Below are 17756 nucleotides of genomic sequence, written 5' to 3'. Positions count from 1 at the left end.
ACTGTTGCATATATATCATAGCATTCTCTTTGCTAATAAAGAAAAATAAACTTTTGTTTATTTAAGTCTGCAGTAAGAAAATAATCTGTCATATCACATAAATGTTTCATGCCCAGATATTTACTCATTTGTTTTCCTCTAAGACCCCCAAAAATAGGCAAAGAGCCACATTCTATTTTAAATTAAAATGCATGGCTTTAAGGGCTATTTGACATGCAGTAATTATCTGCATAGTCTTCTAGCCAAGCATAGAAATTGCTAATGTCTCTGCCCTTGAAGGAAATGAACTGTGCAAAAAATTTCAAGCAAACACAATCCAACTGTTCACACAAAAGGGAGGTTGCATAAGAAATTCATTGTATCTCTACCCAAATTTCCCCTTGACTTGTCACAGATCAGCATGTACTTCACCTCTTTGGCTCCAATTAAACTTATAAACAGATGAGCTTTTCAGCAGACAAGGGCCGATGTGCCCTTTCCACAGATGGTCAGTCACGTGTTGCAGTAATGGCTGGACACGCCACAAGGGTACTGTATAAAAATGGTGGGACTCAGAGCTCTGCAGCTCCAATTGTTCTGTTGAGATTTGCCTCTCTTTCAAGATGGATTTCCTTCATAGAAATGGAGTACTCATTATTCAGCATTTGCAGAAGGACTACCGAGCTTACTACAATTTTCTAAATTTTATGTCCAATGTTGGAGATCCCCGGAATATCTTTTCTATTTATTTTCCACTTTGGTTTCAACTTAATCAGACAGTTGGAACTAAGATGATATGGGTAGCAGTCATTGGGGATTGGTTCAATCTTATTTTTAAATGGTAAGGCTTCTGTTTTGTTTCATTTTTCCTAAAGTGTACTCTTAAATTTGTAGCTTTGGCTTAATGGTCACATTTTAGATGTGTGTAGTTTTATTTGGAAAACTTTCAAACATACCACAGATTCATAAATAGAACTTACAAAAGCCATAGAAATGTATACTTACTTACAAATGTACATTTATATGCTAATGTAAACTGATTTATAAGTAAATTCCAAAGTCCTGTAACACATATGCTGTGATTATCCAAGAAGTTAGTTAAATGAGCAGCACCCATACTGAACAGACTGGTGATTCCAGGGAGCACTTTGATATTCCCAATCTAAGTACCCAAAGCACCTGCAGGACCTCCCCTGAAAGGAAAAAAATGTCTCTGTTTACATTGAAATGACTGTGTCAACCTCTATAATGGGAGATAAACCAGAATCCAAGTTCTTTCAAAGATTCTTAATCATGAGCTTTCCTCATCAACCCTCTGCTTGAATCATTTTTGTAGGAGAAAATAGGACGTTTCCAATTAAGTACTTGTTGTGTATTTAAATATATTCATATCTATATTTCTTCAAATACAGGATATTATTTGGTCATCGGCCTTACTGGTGGATCCAAGAAACTCAGATTTACCTAAATCGCTCAGGTCCATGCCTTGAACAGTTTCCCACTACATGTGAAACAGGTCCAGGTAAGCAATTATAGCAACCTCAAGTAACTAAAGCTATTCCAACAGAGTCATTATGTATGATGATCATCTAATAAGTGTATGATATCATATAGGAAATTAAAGAAAAGTCATAAGGGAGGATGCTAAAAGTTCATAAGCATAAAAATTGCTAATGAGAAAGGAAGGAAGTTTTATGAATTTCATTGTGTTATTTGTAAAAGGGTAAGTTTGGAGAATACTCCTTAAATAATTTTATATTTGGAATTTATTTTTTGGAAGAATGGAATAATACAAAAACAAACAAAAAAGCTAGAACAAATTACCAAAGAACTATATTCAAATTCTAGAAATATTGATTTATCTACTGCTGAGTAACTTTCAAAGTTATTATAAGTATTCCAAAAATCTCATGAATGAGGAAAAAATAGACAAGTTTTCTGTAAGAAAGGTAAGGAGTTCCCGGTATTACTATTGCCAGTTAAGATATCTCTGATCTTAGAATGATTTCTTTAAAATTTTCTTTTTTTCTTGTATATATAGTATGTAAATAGACTTTCTGGGCCACTTCGTTTTTTATTATAAGTAAGACTCTGTATGCATGTAAAATCTTTACCAGAGAAGTTGAGTTTAGGACTATAAAAAGGCTTTTGAAATAATAAAAGGAAATTACATGTTACTGGTTTAACTTATAAGACTGTGTTATATTATACCTCACTATAGTTTGGCATATGTCAGAAAATTAATATTGACATCCATTGAAACAAACCCTGAATATAGCGAATGTGTAAGTTCTGTTATATTACTATAATTAATTCTTTATATATCTGGCTCCCTCAGTAGACTGTGTTCAATCATGATGGGCATGATGTGTATTTTATCTTTGTGAAATCAGTGTGGGATAGATGGATGGATGGATGGATGGATGGATGGATGGATGGATAAGTTTTGAGACAATTGAAATGCTACTTTGTTTTATCCCAGCACTTCCCAGCATGTGGGATATTTTCTGGGGTGATGGGGTGGGAAGGAGAAAGAAAGATATATTGCATCCTATGTTCACTCCTTAAAGATCTACAACTCTAAGAATATAAAGGCTCTGAAAATTCCTGCATAAGAAACACATTTGCAATAAATAGATCTACAAGAAATAGATTGGTCTTTGTTTAATTCAGTGGTGTGTTTTTTTTTAAAAAAAGAGACTGGGGTTTAACCAGAATGAATCTCCACTTGGTTAAGACTCAGGGAGAATATCAAAGTAAAGTGATTTTTTAAAAATATCAAGATTCATGGGAAAGACATTCTAGGAGTAGAAAGTCTTCATGCTTCTTCTGCCAATACTGATGCTCCCTTTACAGCTTCTCTTCCTTTTCATAACAAAGACTTCCATGGAGCTGCTGGCCACAGGATAGATATAGAGGTAGAGGGAGCTGCTAGTACACAGCAGTCAATTGCTAAATCAGACATAACAATGATATCCTTTAGATGTTTGACTTTCCAACCCAAGGAACATAAACTGGTTTAAGATCCAATACAAGTACTTTATTTTTATCATCAACTAAAAACAATTAGATATGAACAATGAGTAGAGATATGGCAGATTCTGGTGCAACACCCTGAGTTTTTAATTAGCCTTGAACATTTTAATTTCTGGAATTTGATGAACTTGAAAAATCTGGAAAAAATGTTTGAAGTAGTGTTTTGAGGCTCAATTTTCTTTATTTCTACTTATATTTAGATATTACATAGAGCCTGGGCCCTGTGGATTCTTCCTGAGTTATTTGTAATTTTCTTTTCTTTTTTTTTTAAATATATTTTATTGATTTTTTACAGAGAGGAAGAGAGAGGGATAGAGAGTTAGAAACATCGATGAGAGAGAAACATTGATCAGCTGCCTCCTGCACACCCCCTACTGGGGATGTGCCCTCAACCAAGGTACATGCCCTTGACCGGAATCGAACCTGGGACCCTTGAGTCCGCAGGCCGACGCTCTATCCACTGAGCCAAACCGGTTTCGGCTATTTGTAATTTTCATGGCTGATATGCTATTTTACCGTCCATTTCTGATACTGATACTCTGTTAACTCCCTTTCAAATGGACCAACAACATTGCTTTTGCAGGAAGTCCATCTGGTCATGCCATGGGCTCATCGTGTGTCTGGTACGTCATGGTAACAGCTGCACTGAGCCACACTGTCAGTCGGATGGATGAGTCATCTACGACTCTGCACAGGTCAGCTTTGCTCCAGTTTCTGTAGCATGGGAATGTAACAGTTTTGAATATGGAATGTCTTCTTAAAAGTTCCTTTTAGTATACTTTTAGTGGTTGAAATGTGCTTATTCTATTCTATCATAACCAAAATAGCAAATGAATAGAAAATTAATATTGTGCTTTAAGATAATGTCCTAATTAGTTCACAGCTTTGTCACATTATAGGGTTGGAAATATTTAATTGATTAATGATTTGCTAAATATGCTTTGGGTTTCTCTAATATAATAATCACTCTGGTAGCTCATAAGTAAGTCATCTAAAATTATGTAAGAAATAATTTTGCATGTACATTCTCTTGCTTTAAGATTAACTAGAAACTTTGAGAATCATCATTCTCCTTGAATGCATCAGTTAATTTAGTATAATTATATTTCTTTCTTTGACAAGCCAATGTTTTTTGACATCAATAACAAATTCTAGCTTTAAAGGCTTTGCAACCTTTGTGATTAAAAACATCCTAGAGGCAAATTTAAATTTGAATGTTAGTAGATTTCATGTTAGTAGATTTGTAATGTTTAAAAAGGCCTAGAACTTTAATGTAAGATTACTCAAAATTTTTGTAGGAATTAAGCTGTTCTCTTCTTTCCTGAAATAATTTATCATTAAAACAATTTGAGCACCACTTTAATCATAAGTTATTAGGCTATCAGAGATAAAATTTGTCTGTTAATTGGTTTTTAAAATATGATAACATATACCATTATATAAAAGTTCTTTTAAAATAAAAAATTTCCAAGAGCCATCCACTTTTTTAGAGTAGTATTGGAAATATAAGAAAGAAATAGCTAAAGTAATTTGAGCATATTTAAAGTTTATTCTAATGAGACTGTGACCTGCATGCCTTAATGTATCCATTAGCCAAAACAACAGTAGAGAGTTGTTTAATTTAAAGAAATTAGCATTTCCTAACTATAGACTATTTCTCAAAGTAGGAATCTAAAAAAGGCTCAGCTTCTTATAGCTTATTTCTTCCTCCAATTTCCAAACCTGGAAAATATTTGCTTGTTGTTTTTTTTAACTCCCATAACTCTTTTTCAATTTTTATAACTGCAACACTCCTTCATCCATCAAAATTTTTTTAGTGCCTATTCCTTACCTTAATATTACCAAATCCTTATTTATTCTTCTTTCATATTGATAACCCCTGCTTACTTCCTCTTTGGAAGTCTCATTTCTCTCTATTCCTAGTCTTTCAATAACCAAAACTTTGGTCTGATTATCAGTAACAAATCATTGAGAATGCCCAAAAATCTTAGAATTCAATATTGCTAATTCTTTTTTATTAAAATAATGAACATTGCTTGGATTTTGATATTTTTATAAGTTTTTGTACCTTGTTTCTTTTTTATTTTATTTATATTTATTGATTTTTTTAGAGAGAAAAGAGAGAGAGAGAGAGAGAGAGAGAGAGAGAGAGAGAGAGAAACATCAATTTGTTGTTTCAGTTATTTATGCATTCATTGGTTGATTCTTGTATATGCCCTGACTAGGGATTGAACCGCAACCTTGGAGTATTGGGATGACACTCTAACCAGTTGAACTACCCAGCCAGGGCCTACCTTGTTGTTTCTAACACAAAGTATATAGCCTATAGGTCAATTCCATTATTTCTTATTTTCTGTATCTCAAAAACCAAGGAATCAGGACTTCTTTGAGAGTCTGACATGAAACCCAATGAAAACTTGCCCTTGATAAAATGTTGATGTGTTTTTCATCAGAGTGGCAGCTGTCTCTCCAGTGAGTTTTCTTCAAGCAAAGAAAGGTTGAGAGAGAGAGTAAAGAGGAAGCACATATGATAAGGAGTAAACATATATGTAATTCATATAATAATTCTGATATTAGCAATTCTCCAAAATTGAATTATCCCACTCCATTAAAATAATTATTAGGATGTCAAATTGGCTTCCTTTTATAACATTTATTAAAATCTCAGGATATCGCACTTATAAATGCATTGATAAATGCAAAAATCTCCGTTAAAGCATTTCAAATCCTAGGAAACACCTGGAAACAACATTTTGGGGAAAACAAGACTCTAGAATAATGATGTATGTCAGATGATTCTTCTGAGAAAGGTCATCTGGTGTCACAGAGCCCCTAATTTTATGAGCGATCAAATTTCTTTGCTTCTTACATTTGTATCTATTCTTCCATCGTAGACTGACCTGGTCATTTCTTTGGAGTCTTTTTTGGTTGATTCAAATCAGTGTCTGCATCTCCAGAGTATTCATAGCAACGCATTTTCCACATCAAGTTATTCTTGGAGTAATTGGTGGTAAATATGATCCCTTCCCTCTGGTTGTGTCATTTGAAAGCTTTAGTGTCATTTGTTTTATGTTCTCAGATTCTTCCTGGCGATCAGTTCCCCATTCTAGGTAATTCTGTTAAGCGACTGATGCTTAATGCTACCCTGGGAGCTTAAGTGATTCAACACACCTCTCAAATCCTCCTTGTGCACAATGGCAGAGTCTCACTTAACAGTATAAACGCTAACCTCTTAGTGAGTTGAGCTTCTCTGAAATGTGACTAGAGTTAAGTCCAACTTCCAGACCACCACTTCAGACAGCCTGCTTGTGTCTTGGCTTGGGGGACTTAATAATGGCCTTCCAACCTGTACACCATGCCACTCTCTCTGAAACACCTGAAATGATGATTACATAACTATGAACTTCACTTAGCCGCTGCTTTGTATTCTTGAAGCGGCATTCACCATGATTGAGTTTCTGCCATTTAGCCCCCGCATGCTTTTCAAAGGCTAAGTTAATTGGCTATGGCAATTGAAATATTAATTGCAAGCACCTAGATCAGTGTTCTGCCTATAAAGTGGGTTTATCACTCAGTGACGTGGATTCCTGAGAGATCCACCTGTCCTAGTATGGATGGCGAAAAACCATGGGGCAAGTGTGTGTTACTGCTTTAAGAAAGGCTTTGGAAAATGGATAGAACCTAGGTGTCTAAAGCCCTTTACATTGAAAACTACAGCTAAATTCTTTTTTTGTTAATATATTTTTATTGATTTCAGAGAGGAAGGGAGAGGGAGTGAGAGATAGAAACATCAATAATGAGAGGGAATCATTGATCAGCTGCCTCCTGCATGCCCCACACCAGGGATGGAGCCCGCAGCCTGGGCATGTGCCCTGACCAAACTGTGACCTCCTGGTTCATAGGTTGATGCTCAACCACTGAGCCACACCAGCTGGGCAGCAGCTAAATTCTTCAATGTGGGGAGGAATGATTCCCCAGGAGCTCAAGGGCACATAGTCGCTTTCAGTGTCTCTTTCTAATCCCCAGGCATGCTTGTGGCAGAGGCCTTTGAACACACTCCAGGCATCCAAACGGCGAGCCTGAGCACGTACCTGAAGACCAACCTTTTCCTCTTCCTGTTTGCACTTGGCTTTTACCTGCTTCTCAGGCTGCTTGACATTGACCTGCTGTGGTCTGTGCCCATCGCCAAGAAGTGGTGTGCCAACCCCGACTGGATCCACATTGACACTACGCCTTTTGCTGGACTCGTGAGAAACCTTGGGGTCCTCTTTGGCTTGGGCTTTGCAATCAACTCAGAGATGTTCCTCAGGAGCTGCCGAGGGGAAAATGGCTACAAGCTGAGCTTCCGGCTGCTCTGTGTCGTGGCCTCGTTGACCACACTACAGCTCTACCATTTCATCAAGATCCCCACTCACACAGAGCATTTATTTTATGTGCTGTCTTTCTGTAAAAGCGCGTCCATCCCACTGACTGTGGTGGCTCTGATTCCCTACTGTATTCATGTGCTAATGAAACCAAGTGAAAAGAAGATTGACTAGAGTTGTGCGGAGTTAGTGCTCTGTGGTCCCAGGAGGCAGGCACTATTCATTTATCACAATCTCAGCATCCCAACAGGAGCCCCAGTATCAGATAGCTTTATCATCTTCAAATGCTTCTGGCTCTTGTAGGCATTTTAGTGGCAGTCAACTCTAACCCCCCAGTTTTCAGATAAGGTATTGAAGGCTCATTTAGGTAAAATATAAGAACAGAAATTAGAATTCAAGTCTTTGGGCAAATATTTCCATTACACTATATTTTGTTTGTTCATTTTCAAGAGGTAATAATTTGTAAGATTCCATGTTTATTCTATGATAATTACTATGTAAATCAGCTATTTTTCAAAAAATAACATTAAAATGCCACATCTAGTTTGACTTAAACCATGCATACAGTCTTGAGGGGGCAGCGATGGTTCTAGATATGGATATGTATGTAAGTGAAAGGAAACAGGCCAGGTTATTGTGGACTTGAACTCCTGTAAAGCTCCTGGTCTGTTTTACAGAAGTGATTTCTAATATGTCAATAAATGCTATTGAAGATTCTCTGCTTATAACATTATTTAGCCCTAAAAGGTTTATCTCTTTACTATGACATCCTTATACTTTCTTTTTAAGGGTCAGTTTTTCAAAACTAGGGAAATCAAGTGCCTTCCTCAAGGTCATGCTCCAACCAGGAAAAGTATAAAATGCTTATAGTATCTGTCAGCCGTGTTAACCTCTATATATACTGAACTATGATTAAAATCTGCAGGTTTACTTTATAAAATGTTATTGATGGAATATTATGTTATACTAAGAATTTCTCAGTAAGGTTTTTTCTTATTGGACCTAGTAATTCCGGACTTTAAGTTGATACCTCTGTTATTTCAATCAAGTACATTTTGAGTCAGATTTTGCTGCATATCTTAGTGAACTGTGATCTACCATAGTGTTTCATCTAACTCTTTTCAAGGATATCAATACATGATTTATTTTAGATGATGGCATATTAAGTAACCCATAAATGTTTATGAAACCGTGACAGTCGAATCAGTGCTATTTGACAAGATAGTACTTGAGAATAACAAAACCTCTACAACTCAAAGTAATTATTGGTCCATTTCTAGGTGTATTTATAGAGTATATGTTGTTGCTTTTACAAAACACACTTAATAGCTTTCTTTTTAAAAGGTAACTGAACTTGATTTCAGTAATTGGATGATTTCTAAGCAAAAAGCTGAGATATAATCAAATATTTAATTTAGTTTTTATTTCATCAATTATAGTTTACAGTCAATATTATTTTGTACTAGAGGCCTGGTGCATGAAATTCGTGCACGGGGTGGGGGTGGGGGGCTCCCCTCAGCCTGGCTGCACCCTCTCTCAATCCAGGACTGCTGGCTCCTAACTGCTCACCTGCCTGCATTCCTGGTTGCCCCTAACTGCTCACCAGCCTACCTGATCATACCCAACTGCTGGTATGCCTACCTGATCGCCCCTAACCACTTGCCTGCCTACCTGATAACCCCTAACCACTGGTCTGCCTGCCTGACCACCCCTAACCACTCTGCCTGCCTGCCTGATCACCCCTAACCGCTTGCTTGGGGTTGGGGCCAGCCTAGTGAGGGGCCATGGTAGTTCTGGTCTCTGGTCGTTCCAGTCATTATGCTATGGTGACTGGCCTTTTATTATATAGGATGATTAGTTTTGGGTGTACAGCATAGTGGTCAGACTTTACAAAGTATTCACTCAATATTTCCAGTACCCACCTGCATCATACATAGTTATTGCGATATTATTAACTATATTTTCTATGAAGTACTGAAGAAACATTATCTTAAGAATGAAATTTTTCTCATGCTGAGAAGACATTTGGGGTAAAAGAGGGAAGAATAATTTTTAACATGTGAGCTTTGTTCATTGGTTCAAGCCTCCCAGTTGGAGTGACCATACAAAATCACTTCAATCCTTTCACACTTTACGATGCATTTGTCTCCTCACACACATTCTTCTGCATTTTTCAGAGATCTCATTCCTGTGTAAGAGCTCTTTCTGACAGTTTCCATTGAGATTAGTAATGTTAATATTGAAGAATCTTCCAACCCAATATGGTTTCAGCCTGCTCTTACCAAGGCCTGAGGAAGCTAGGCATGGATAGTCAAAGGATTCTGCTACAATATGTGACTCCATTATAAATCCCTTCTCGGTTGTCTTCAGCCACCCACAGTGAGCGCTGTGGGCTGGATGATCTATGATCCTCAGAAGGGGAATATGCTGAGGTTTTGGCTCATTTTCTAGAATTAATCCCCAACTACTATACCTTATTTGCCATAAAGCTCTGGTGTCCTCATGTGGTGAGGTTTCCCTCTTTACTCTAATTGACATCTCCTGGAGGGATCCATAAGGTGACAAATGGCTTTTGCAGTTGAAACTACATAGGCAGGAAGAGGAATAGCTTTTCACAGCCTTGGAGAAAATATCTGCTTTTAATAGGAATGGAAAAGACTCTTCTGCTTCCAATTTATTTGCCAAAAGTAAGTGGATTTGGGTTCATTTGACTTGCTGTTACTATATCCATGTATTCAAAATGTCTGCACACCTACATATTCAGGAGAAAAATGAGCTTTCAGGATAGAAAAAAATCTAGACAAGTGACTTGAGAAACTGTCCAATCAAACATGTATTTGAAAAGAAATGCAAAGGAGTTTATTATTGCTGAAACTAGCTATCACGAAGAGTGTTGGATCCCTTTCCTTTGACAACATAGGGATGGGACATCTGTCTCAGAAGGTTAAATTGGTACCTTCTTTGGAACTATTTCAGTATAACAGAAAGGTAATTAAAAATTTATTATAAGATGTCCTTGAAACTCAAAGTTATATCTCTAAATGTTTTTATTTATTCAAAATCTATAAATAAATCCAAGATCAAATTAATACATATAAAACATAAAAACCTCGATTTAAGAGGAATTAAAAAAACCTTGGTTTTATTTTTTTAATTTATCTTTATTGTTGAAAGTATTACAGATGTCCCCCATTTTCCTCCCATTGACCCCCTCCACCCGACTCCTGCCTTAAATGTGATTGATTTCTTGAGTATATTAAAACTGTATATTCCAACACTTTTTAACTGGACTTTTATATTGATGGAAGTATTCTGTGTTGTCCAAAATGGTAGTCTATAACTAAATGTAGCTATTGAGCTCTTGAAATGCAGCAAATACAATTGAGGAAATACATTTTAAAATTTTACTTACTTTAACTTTAAACTTAAATTTAAATAGTCATGTGTGTTTAGTAGCTATTAAAATGGATAGCACAAATCAAGTCCCACACTGCATTTCCCTGAAAAAAAAAAATAAGTCTTTTTAAAAATATTGTCACCTATACCACATTCCTGTGAGACAACATGAATCAGTATTAACTGCTTTATTTTATATGAAAAAAATTGATTTGTTGGCAGAACATGGACAACGGATGCTTACCCCAGCCCAGGAATCTCTTAATTAGCCCACAGATGCTATTTTCCAGTTGAAAATATAATAGTGGTGATTGGTAAATCCCATTGTGATCTTTACACATTCATAGGAAACATTTAGGTTGTGGGGTAACCGACACTAAACAATTTCTGGGGCTGGAAGGATTAAAGCGACTACAAAAAGTTAACAGTAGGCTCTGCTGTGTTCTTATGGAGGCCCTCTACAGATCTGGGGTTCTCTCTCTGCAGTTCCCTTCTCTCTTCCTCTGTCCTGTGAGCTCTGTCCGCCTAGGTCTCCTGGGACTCTTAGCTCTGTTGCCTCAAAGCAGGGAGTCTGGCTACCCTTCTCTGCTCCATGTCCTGGAGGCCCTCACAAGGCCACAGAACTGGGTGAAGTTTTACCAACATCTATGACCACGTTCTGGGTGGCTGGATGACTCTCTGCCAAGTTATCCTGCTTGTCTGGGTCTACCAGCCCTGCATGCCGGACACCAGAACTTCTGTGGCTATTCAGAAACTGTTTGTAAAACGAGTTACCAGTATCCATTTGCACCTGAGGATTTTACCCTCATTGACTGACTGTCCCAGTCACTCTGGAAATTGCAAACAGCTTTCTGGATGAATACTGGGACCTGAGTGTTGCCAAGAAACTAAGGTGGTATTCCTAATCTTTTCCCTGTCCCCTGACCTTTAATGCTTTCCAATAGTTATTTCACACTAAAGGTAATATGATACCATTTGCTCGTTTTTTAAAAAAGACTTTATTTTGTTTTTCTTTAAAAATAAAATGTTAACAGCAAGAAAGGTCTACAAGAATCAACAGTTCCAAAAACTTCTTCCAAAAGATGACAACTTGTGGGAGAATTCTAAGAATTCAAAGTGCTTCATTTCAGCTCTGCAAAGGACAAATGTACTTTTTGACCAATTTGGGGTGGTTTGATGTGGAGTACTAATACTAATTACTGTCTTTGCTGCTCTTTGATGGAGATCACAGTAATGACTTAGAAGAAATTACATCTCATTTCCTTCGGCAGCACAGAAGTGATTGTTCTCAAGGAGGGAGAAAATTCAAAGATTGAGGTTAGAGAGGTTAGCATCAAGCTGATTAATTATTTTCTGTTTTGAATTTTAAAATTTCTTAGAATCTTTTTTCTTCTTACATTTGCCATGTGGTTTCTGAACAGAATCTGCTTCAGTTAAAAAAAAAAATTGTGACAGTTCCTCAAAGAGCACTATGTTCTGAAGGAGCTGCCAGGGCAGGGGCAGGCGCAGGTAATGAGGGAAGGGCAGCCGCTGTGGTCCTGGTGAGTGGGCTTGTGGCTTAGATCAGGCACTGCCAAGAGGAACGTTTGCTCTGGCAGCACCTTGCCCACTTCCGGTGCTGGCACCAGCAAAGGCAGAAACCACTTCCCTGGGAGGACCTGCTGTGTGCCCTGCAGGAGGAGCAGGCCATATGCCTGTCTGGGAAAGAAACCCAGAACTAATTAAGAGCTTCTTCCCTCCTCTAGCTCTCACCTACCCTTGCACATCAATTGGGCCAGTCAGTCACACTCTAATTTCCGTTCAGAGAATTGACTTTTTCCTGGACGCAGCCTGTCATCCTTGTTCACACATTCTGCCATTAATAGAAGGAGTTTTCTAAAGCTGGACATTGCATGTGCTCATCACTGCCTTTCATAGACAACACCCTTGCCCTCACGCTTCATAATTGTGCATGCAAAGCATCTGACCCTTGAGATCTCTTTTTCTGAAGAATCATTCTAAACTCTGTCTTTTAACAATTTTTTTAATGAAAGAAATGGTAGAGGCCCTGCTATCTATCTATATAAAAATTGCATTTGGCTTAACAAAGGGAAAGTAAATGCCTCTGTCTGAGTTTGTGAGATTTTATTGTGCTTCTTAAAGTCCTTTAGTATTGGAATGTTGATGGTGGTGCCAGGTCCCTATGTGGATCCCAAAGGGTGTCATAATACAAGAGGGCAGGTGCTAGCAAGTTCAAGGACAAATAGATGTACAAAAGACTGTGGATTTTGGCAGCAAGCATTGTGGACTGGAGTCATCAGACCTAGGTTTTAGTCTGTCTCTGGATCTAACTACTGTGATGCTGGGAGGCCATTTAACATTGGTGGGTTTAGTTGACTAATTTCTCAAATCAGGACCTTCAAGTGGACATGGAATGGCAGATTCATTCCAGCTCTGATATTCTGCAGCTCTAAAGATCTTCTTTAATGAAATTGGAAGAAGAGCCAGAGCAGCCCTAGCCAGCATGGCTCAGTGGATAGAGCGTCAGCCTGTGGATTCTGGTCAAAGGCACGTACCTTGGTTGCAGGTTCCTCCCCAGCCTGGGCCCTGGTCGGGGCGCATGCAGGAGGCAACCAATCGATGTGTTTCTCTCACATCGATATTTCTCTCTGTCTTTCCCTCTTTCTTCCACTCTCTCTAAAAATCAATGGAAAAATATCCTCAGGTAAGGATTAAAAAAAAAGAAGAGCCAGAGTATATTAAATTTTACTTACATGCAATGAATAAGGCTGTAAATTCTAAACAGTACTTCATTTTATAATTTGCTTTTCAATAAACAATTTTAGACTTATATAATACCTTTCAGATTTTAAAACATTCTATTCCGATTAGAATCTGAATTTTATAGCTATGTAAAGAGATGCATGGAGACATGAAATAATGTGACTGATGTTATAGGGCAAGATTATTAACATGAGAATATTCATAGATTTTCTGCTCACCTATTTTACAAAAGAGATCCCATAATGAAATTACCGGCTCCGTTTCCCCTTTCTTAACAACTTAAAAAGGAAGATGTTCTTGCTAGGAGAGATACTAAGGGGTTATTTATAACAGGCTGAGTGAGAAGAAGTTTGCTCGGTGGGAGGGGAGTTGGAGGTGCTTAACTAAACTGCACTGTATGAGGGAAGTGACTAGAAATTTGAAATATCCTGTTAGTAAGTTTATTGTGGACTAATTACAGATCTCTCGAACACATAAAGATAAGTTTTAGTTTTTAAATTTCATGGTTGCTGTTGTTTTTCTTGAATGCACCACAAGTCTAACATCAAATTATATGATGGCAAGATTTTTGAGGATGATCATGCTAAATGACAAGTAGAGATCCAGTTCCAAGTAGCTTCTAAGATCTTTTCAGGCTCAAACAGGACCCCTTCTGTCCTTGCTTTTCTTTTCTCTCTAACCTCCCTACCACCCACTGTCAAACACTTATTAAATCATTTAGGTGTTAGATATGCGATATGCAAGGGGTGACTTTGATATAGGCCTTTCCCTTGATGAGACCCACAGGGGTTCCAGGCTTACCTGCTGCAACTGTGGGCGGACACCAGGGCTATCTCTGGCCTGTGGGCTTGAACTGAATTGAGACCATACCCAGCTACAAGTTAGCTGGTAACATTATTCCCCATCTCTTCTAACCCACCCTATTTCAGATTCATTCTCTTTTTTTAAATTTATTTTTTATTGATTGATTTCAGAAAGGAAGAGAGAGGGAGAGAGAGAGACAGAAACATCAATGATGAGATAGAATCATCGATCAGCTTCCTCCTGCATGCTCCACACTGGGGATCATGCTCCACACTGCGGATTGAACCCACAACCCAGGCATATGCCCTGACCAGAAATTGAACCGTGACCTCCTGGTTCACAGGTTGACTCTCAACCACCGAGCCACGCTTAAATCACTTTCTTTTCAACTCTGGCTATACCCTGCCAATGGAGTTTGGATCATTCCTAGACTAACACCAATTTTATCATATGAGAGAATGAGAAAGCATAATCACAAAACACCAAGTCCCTAAGTAAAAACCTCTTCACTTAAAGCAAAATAAAGGAAGGTACATGAAATGTTCTTGGAAAACCACTAGAATGAGCTGTGAGGACTTCCATCCAGTTATATCTCTTTTCATAGCAATGACATTTGAAAAGAAAGACTATGATTAGTTCTTTCTTTCAATCAGTATTTTTGGAAAACCTCTAGATGTAAAGGTCATATTTTAAGGTCATTTAAACACAAATCAATACTTCAATGTTGCATTCTTTTCTTTATATTTATGTTTCAGTATTTTTATTAATAAAACTCTAACTGTATCTATTAATTATGTTAATTCCAAATTAACAACAACAACTACAAAAGAAAAAAAATGACTTCAGGGCTTAAGCAGGTGAGAGGTGTCTTTTTCTTGTGTAATAGGATGGCTGGAGTTAGGCAGCCCAGGCTGGAGCAACTTCTCAAGGATGTCCAGGAATCAGACTCAAGTTGTCTACCTGCTCTGCCATTTGTAGTCATGTCCAAATGACCACAGCATGGCTGCTGTGCATTCAGGAAAGAAGAAAGAAGAATAATTGGCTTTTGTTTTTCAGGCTTTATTCGAGAAGGGACAGCCTCAATAGAGACTTGTGTCTATATTTCATTGGCCGAAACAGTATCACATGGCCTCCCCTGCAAGGGAGTCTGGGAAGGTGACTACTTTACTTTCCAGCCTCTGTAATAGAGGCAAGCAAAGGAAATGGGGTAAGATGGGTGTAAGTGAGCTAACCTATGATGCCTGACATAGTGATTTCTCATACATATAACAATGAATACAACTTACAGCTACATTCCTCCCCTGCAGTCTACTAGATGGTTTCACAATAACATACAAAGATTATACAGGAAAAATGTTTTCTAAATTATAAAATGCTTTGTGAATGTTATCTCTGAGGTATATTTAAACGATTAATTGGATTCTCAACTTCCAGAGAATTGGCTTTGATTCCAAACTTGGCATACAGAAATATATATTCTCAACCAATATGATAGCATTATTTTCTCTCTTTTCAGTAATCATCTATAATAATAAAAGCATAATATGCTAATTAGACCAGACAGCCGAATGACCTTCCAGATGTCATTCCAGATGTCATTCCAGGTGTCCTTCCGGACAAAGCTGCAGTGGCGGGGGCTGAAGCAGAGGCAGTTAGGGGCCATCAGGCAGGCAGGCAGAGGTAGTTAGGGGCAATCAGGCAGGCAGGCAAGTGGGCAGGAGCCAGCAGTCCTGGATTGCACGAGGGATGTCCGACTACCGGCAGTCAGACATCCCCCAAGGGGTCCCGGATTGCGAGAGGGTGCAGGCCGGGCTGAGGGACACACCCCCACCCCTGTGCACAAATTTCATGCACTGGGCCTCTAGTTGTTAATAATCGTAGATACTGTTCTGGGTCACCTTGGGTGAACATTTCCTTTTTTATCTCCAGCCATTCTGTTGTCCTCACATTTATCTCTTTGTATCTGAAAGTAGAAGCTGTACCTGAATTACAAACAGTAGGGAATTGCCAATTCACCATCTGGCTATGTATTCTTCTTCCTTAATCTACTGCACATTTTGTCCAAGTGCTGATTTATTGCATTGAGTAATTGCATCCAGACAGCTATATGCCAATCATGTGTATCCTGATTACTCATTATGAGCCTTAGGATACCATACAACTCACTAATGAGCACATTATAATGCTGGCCAGTGCCAATTAGATGATAATCATGTGCACTGCTTTATTTACAGTCCATCCATTTAAATTAATTGGGCATTTAATTGAACACAGTGTGAAAGAAATTGGAATTGCATTTCTCAGTTTAACTTACTTTCATCTGTCATCTCTTACATAGCAGGTGAGATTATTCACTTGATCTGGAAATTTAAAGCAAATACAAATGGACATAATGCTTATTTTATAATGGCACACATATGTAAATTTACCTCAAAATGTGTTAGAAAACAGCAATAAAATTTGCAAATTTTTAATCTCCACTAACAGCCTTATGTGACCTGATTACAGAGAGAATCTACATGTATAAGAGAATACAGCTCTCAGCTGGAAATATGAGGTGGAATCTTAAACCAACCTTATGATAATGTCCTGATATTTTCTTAGGATAGGAAATTTACATTTAATTCATGAATAAATATGTGGCAAACCATATTTAATTATGATCCTATGTATTTTTCTCTTTCAGGACATAGTATCAAAACATTTCAGGATCTACATTTTTCAGTGAGTGTTTAATTTCCAAATATTGCATCCATGAATGTATCACTAAATTTAAAGTGTCTATTCATTGAAATAATTTCCTAAAAGCACATGTAGAATAGACATAGAGTAACTACATGAAAAATAGTTTTCTAGACGAAAAAATCTAGAGGCCAACTCTTCTACTTTTTTTCATAGTCACATTTCTGGTTTATGGATATCTGCCTCCATATAGTTTTGAGAAGCATTAAATGACTGAGGGTCTCTTCCCAAAATAAGTAGGAAGATGTGCTGCTCCAACTATTCAAAAGAATTCTTCATAGAAAAAAAATCATAAACGATTCTAATAAGCTAATTGGAACTAAACATGTTTTGGAAAGAAGACCTTGGTGGAATTAATAATATGCCAATTTTTAAAGTTATATTGTGTTACACTAAGCAACCTTAGTTCTTTCCCTTTTTGCAAATCAATTCAAACAGGTGATGCAAATAAAATGAATGATGTAAAAATTTAAAAAATATATTTTTCATTTTTTAAAATATTTTTTATTGATTTCAGAGAGGAAGGGAGAGGGAGAGAAAGATAGAAACACCAGTGAGAGAGAATCATTACTTGGCTGCCTCTTGCACGCCCCCAACTGGGGATCGAGCCTGCAACCCAGATATGTACCCTTGACCGAAATGGAACCTGGGACCCTTCAATCCACAGGCCAA

At 37.6% G+C, this 17756-nt stretch overlaps 1 protein-coding gene across 1 annotated transcript; it reads left to right on the top strand.

The window, feature by feature from the left end:
- Nucleotides 1-559: 559 nt before the first annotated feature.
- On the top strand, nt 560-7553 carry G6PC2 (glucose-6-phosphatase catalytic subunit 2; the record flags this gene model as incomplete). The annotated part of the gene is made up of 5 exons (XM_079781829.1): nt 560-820; nt 1392-1501; nt 3599-3710; nt 5910-6025; nt 7042-7553. Exons 1-5 carry the CDS (start codon nt 603-605, stop codon nt 7551-7553), a joined length of 1068 nt encoding a protein of 355 aa, XP_079637955.1. The 5' UTR covers nt 560-602.
- Nucleotides 7554-17756: the final 10203 nt, after the last annotated feature.

This window comes from Cnephaeus nilssonii, assembly GCF_951640355.1.
Source record: "Cnephaeus nilssonii genome assembly, chromosome: 10".
Taxonomy (NCBI): Eukaryota; Metazoa; Chordata; class Mammalia; order Chiroptera; family Vespertilionidae; genus Cnephaeus; species Cnephaeus nilssonii.
This window is presented reverse-complemented; position numbering and strand designations above follow the sequence as displayed.